This window comes from Octodon degus, unplaced genomic scaffold, assembly GCF_000260255.1.
Source record: "Octodon degus isolate 3935 unplaced genomic scaffold, OctDeg1.0 scaffold00131, whole genome shotgun sequence".
Classification (NCBI taxonomy): domain Eukaryota; kingdom Metazoa; phylum Chordata; class Mammalia; order Rodentia; family Octodontidae; genus Octodon; species Octodon degus.
In genome coordinates, this window is record NW_004524707.1 from 8,034,945 (window position 1) to 8,040,144 (window position 5,200).

Below are 5,200 nucleotides of genomic sequence, written 5' to 3' on the forward strand. Positions count from 1 at the left end.
ATGGTATTTTATTCCAAGTTACTCTTGTAACTTCCTGTGTAAAAAAACAATTATTTTATTGCACTGTGCCAAAGCATTTAATAAGTCTTGGGTCAAAATGCTTTTGAATCTTTAACTAAAGAAAATATAAATGAGTGTTACCTTAAGGACATTGAGTATATACATAAGTCTTCTTTACAATTTGAAGATAATAATGAAAGCATTGAAGATAATCATGCATATAACATGTAAAACAGGCATCAAAGGATGATAGATATGGTATTTTCATTGCAATATTTTATTCTTATATTAAGAAAAATGGAAACTCCATGTATACATTTTTTTTCAGGAACTGCATTGCTTGCACAACTGAATTTCAATTCACTTAATGCATAATTCTGGAGGAAATAAAATATTTATTATATGTAGTTGAAATTAAAAAAAAATATTTGTTCCCTTTTTTGTGATACTGAAAATTGATCTCAGGAGCTCACACTTCCCAGACAGCCACTTTATCCTTGTATAGATCTAATCCATAGTTCCTTAAAGATATTCTTTATTTAACTTTTTATTTATCTGTTTTTTAAATGTGTTTGGTACAGGGTCTTACTACGCAGCTCAGACTTGTAGTGATCTTTATATCTCAGCCTCCCCAGAGTTGGGATTACAGAAGTGCACCATGCTGCCAGGTCTCAGTTGCTGTCTTGGTGTTCCCAGGGTGGAGTCAGAACAATGTATGGTACTGGAGATTGAACCCAGGTCCTTGTGCTTGTCTAGGCAGGCACTTAGTCCACTGAGCTATCTTGCTGGCCCTTAAAGATATTCTTGAATGAAAATAAAGGTACATGTAAATAATACTTAACAATTACATAAATATTTCAAAGGAATAATTCATATGCATTGATATTTTTAGAATATATTGGTTATGTATTGTCAATTACACACTGTACTAAATATTGTAGATTGTAGCATTAATCAACAAAATAATGCTCATATCAGAGAGATTACATTTTAGCACTTTACACAAATGACAAGTAATATTTAAAATTTTTAATCTTTGAGAGTGCACAAAGAAAAATCACATTAGATTTTATTGATTACTCACTTAAAAATTTTAATTTAGCTCATATAAATTCCAGTAAAGCAAGGTCCTCTTATTTCCTGTGGATTTTATTACTTTTTAATCTTTTCTATACTTTTTCTACTTTTTTATACTCTATGTTAGTATTCTGATGGAAAGCTTGGGTAATAAGGGCACAATAATGAAGTTGTTTTTGAAAAATGTAAATAAAAGTTTTCAGGGAAACTTTAATTACTTATTTAAAAGAGTAAACAAAATATGTAAGAGAAATACATTAAAATTTATCTAGATGGATGAAAGAGACTGTTGACCATCTTTTAGGTTCTTGTTTACATTATCAACACAGAAAGACCATATGGTAGCATAGTCTATGACTCTGAGCTGCATAGTGAGAGCCTGTACCAAATACATTAAAAACAGATAAATAAAATTTAAAGAATATCTTTAAGGAACTGTGGAATAGTTCTATACAAGGATAATCCCAATAAAGGACTATAATCCCTGTTTGGAATTTAGGAAAATATTTCAAGGTGGAGTACGGGTTTATTTAAAATGTTAAGACCTCTGAATTATGTTAAACATATATATTCCCATATGTGGACTGAACATATTGGAGATAAACCAAATTTCCTGAACTTCTATATATATTACAGCGTTGTCAAATTTTGGATACTCACAACAAGCATTAAATATTTTCCTTGGAATCTATGTAGTAGCTTTTGAATCTTTTCACAGCATTTTTCATCTCTTTGTTTCTCAGTGTATAAATCATTGGATTTAGGAGAGGAGTAAAAACAGTGTAAAACACAGCAAGAAATTTGTCCAACCAAATAATATTTAGTGGCCACACATAGATGAAGATACATGGAACAAAAAGAATCAATACAACTATGATGTGGGCGGTACAAGTGGACAGGGCCTTGGAGGCAGCATTGTTAGAAGTTTGGAGGACAGTGACAAGAATATATGTATAAGATATCAGCAACACAATAAAGCAAGTTACAGCCACAAGGCCACAGTCAATATTTATGATGGTGTCCAACTTATCAGAATCTGTACAGGCAAGCTTTGTTACTAAGGGTATATCACAGAAGAAGCTGTCTATTTCCCTGTAGCCACAGAAAGGCAGCTTCATAATCACAATCATTTGACTTATGCCATGCACAAAACCTATGTTCCAGGAAACGGCCACCAGCCCAATGCACTTTCGCAAATTCATGATTGTTGAGTAGTGGAGTGGCTTGCAGATGGCCACATAGCGGTCATAGGCCATTACCACCAGCAGTACCATCTCACCTGCTCCAGTGAAATGGGTAAAGAGAATCTGGGACATGCAACCTCCGAAGGAAATGGTCTTCTTTTCACTGATAAAGTCTGCAATCATCTTGGGAGTGGTGACTGTAGAAAGGCATATGTCCACAAAAGATAGATTGGCCAACAAGAAATACATGGGGGAATGCAGCAAGAGGTCAGTGACGATTAAGATTATGATGAAAATATTTCCAGACAGAATCATCAGATAAAAAATTAAAGATATCACAAATGATAAGACCTGAATATTCCATGACAGTCCAAGACCCAGAAGCACAAATTCTGACACTGCAGAGTGATTTCCTTCATCCATTTTATTCAGTGTGTCCTGCGAAGTAACCTAGACAGGATAGGATAGATTATTCTTAGGATCAATGGAAATTCTTAACTTGTACAATTTTGTATTTAACAAATATATCTGAAACTGAATAAAACTATTATAATTTTCTTTTATTTTGAAGAGTAAAAACAAGAGCAAGAAAAAGAAAAAAGACATAAACAGGGCAACATATAACAATACATATATTACAGATTTTCAAAACAAGAATAGTTGATTGACAATGAGTAATATAGTTTCTATTTTTTTAATTTTTTTTTACATTTATTTATTTGTGTGTGTGTGTGTGTGTGTGTGTGTGTGTGTGTGTGGTCAGCTCAGCCCACCAGGGGGCGGGGCTGGCTGGCATGTGGTGCTGGGGGATTGAACCACAGTCCCTGTGCTTTGTTTAGCTTAGCTTGTTCTAAGTAGGTGCTTTAGACCACTGAGCCATCTCACCAGCCCCTATAGTTTCTATTTTTATAGTCAAACTTGTTGCTCTGATTATCACATATAGTTATGAAGATGGGACATATGATTGAATATTGCCATATAATTTCAAGAAAGCCTAAATTTTTGTTTTTGTCTCTCATTTTCTTTTATTACGTTTCAAAAATTACTTTAAAGAGTGTATGGTAGTAATTAATATGACATTAGAAATGGTACACATTTAGAAGACCAAGATGAGAGGTATTTCAAGCATGGTTTTAATATTACACATTGCTGTTCTCCATGTACTTGCTTACTTCACAGATATCAACATCCAGTGTGAAAATTATAATTGCAATGAGAAATTTTAGCAAAACATTAATGGCTTTATGCCACCAAAAGAAACAAACTGATTGAGGTTAAATGCAGGTAACAAAGCATGCGATGCTACTGTTATGCAAATGATTTACTTCAAAAGTTCTCTCCTAAGAAGAGAATCAGGGAAGCAAAGCAGAAAGAAAGAAAAAAAAAAAAAAAAAAGGCAAAGAGATGATTGTAGTTTCACTGGGCAATTAGCTTTGTCTTCTAATGGAGGGAAAACATCTAAGTGTTGCACTAACAAAGACTATCCCATGTTAAGAGGCATAAGATGATGTAGTTGCACAAATGATGTTGAACTAGCACTGAATTTCAATACAAATAATGTGAAACAATGTTACAAGTCCTTTTGTCTGCATAACAATTCTTTCACACCTTTGTGGTACTTCTTCCATAAGACATCATAAGACCTTGGCATGATGATATCCACAAAAAATTCCATAGTATAATAGAATTTATTTAGAAAAGTAAATGGATTAGGAAAAATATCAATGTATAATCAGGTGGAAGTAGTTTCCCAAAAGTGAAGGACAATTTAGACTGAGATTCAAACTTGATGAACTCAGAGAATTCCATATAACTAAAATGTACCACTAGAAAATATTTATCTTCAGTATTATCAATGGATGCTCTGAAATTCCTAAGATCTAAACTATTTGAAAATAATTAAGATATGTTACATACATGTACCAATCCCCCAGTCAGTGTAATCATTATGTACCAAAACATGTATTGATAAAATTAAAAATAATTTATCTCTAAGTCACAAGAATTACACCTATTATCTATCTATATATTACTTATGAGAAGAAAATACATTTAACATGAAAGCAAATTTAATGTCGGAGCTGAGTGAGTGTGAAATTAATCTTCAGTGAACAGAATTGTTCACTTCTAAGTAAAATGAATAATTCTCTTCAAGGTGCTAATGTTAACACTGGGATTACAGTACTTGAATATATAGAGAAAGGATACAAATTGAATTGCTCCTTTAGGACTCTTAAAATACATCAACAAGGTTTTCGTTCCTTTGTCCTTTCTAATGTCCTTTCATTCCTAATGTCCTTTCTTAAAGGTTTGGGTGTTTTTCCTTGTAAAATACTGAACTCTGTTGAATTTTCTTGTATTTTAAAATTTATTTAAAAATTTTTTTTGGCCAGCTCTGTCAGCCCTGAGGGCATGGCTGGCATGGTGTGTGGTGCTTGGGATCCAACTGTGGTCCCCTGAGCCTGCCTGAGCTTGCCTAAGCAGGTGCTTTAGATCACTGAGCTATCTTGCCTCTGTAGAATTTTCAACACTTGTATTTTGCAAGCATATACTAGGGTGTAGAAAATGTAATAGATTGCCTTAGATATATACTGATGAGACACAGAGCCCCAGTGCAGCAGTTTGAGAGGCCTCCCTTTGTTCTATGGTTGTTAGTTTCAACCTTATTTTGGTAAAAGACAAACTCTAGACCCTTTCTCATTAAGTTTATAATTATTTTTATCTCTATCTCTATGCTAAAGCCTTTCTTACCTACTAATCACTCTTTGACATAGAAAGCTTTATCCTCATGAAAGAACAAACTATTTAAATAGTATCTGAAAGCTGCTCATATTGATTGCCAGGGAAAGAACTGTGATTTATGCACCTATGCTAACACTGAGGCTGTGCATTTTGATGGTGTGTACACTGTTATTAATATGACAGAAGTTCAAGTGGGA

At 33.4% G+C, this 5,200-nt stretch overlaps 1 protein-coding gene across 1 annotated transcript; it reads right to left on the reverse strand.

The window, feature by feature from the left end:
* Window positions 1–1,745: 1,745 nt before the first annotated feature.
* Window positions 1,746–2,687, reverse strand: LOC101564376 (olfactory receptor 4F4-like). Its single transcript, XM_004641209.3, has one exon. The coding sequence runs from the start codon at window positions 2,682–2,684 to the stop codon at window positions 1,746–1,748; it is 939 nt and encodes a 312-aa protein (XP_004641266.1). The 5' UTR covers window positions 2,685–2,687.
* Window positions 2,688–5,200: the final 2,513 nt, after the last annotated feature.

Coding starts and splice junctions, on each gene's coding strand:
- LOC101564376 (XM_004641209.3), bottom strand. CDS start 2,684: ATGGATGAAGGAAATCACTCTGCAGTGTCAGAATTTGTGCTTCTGGGT.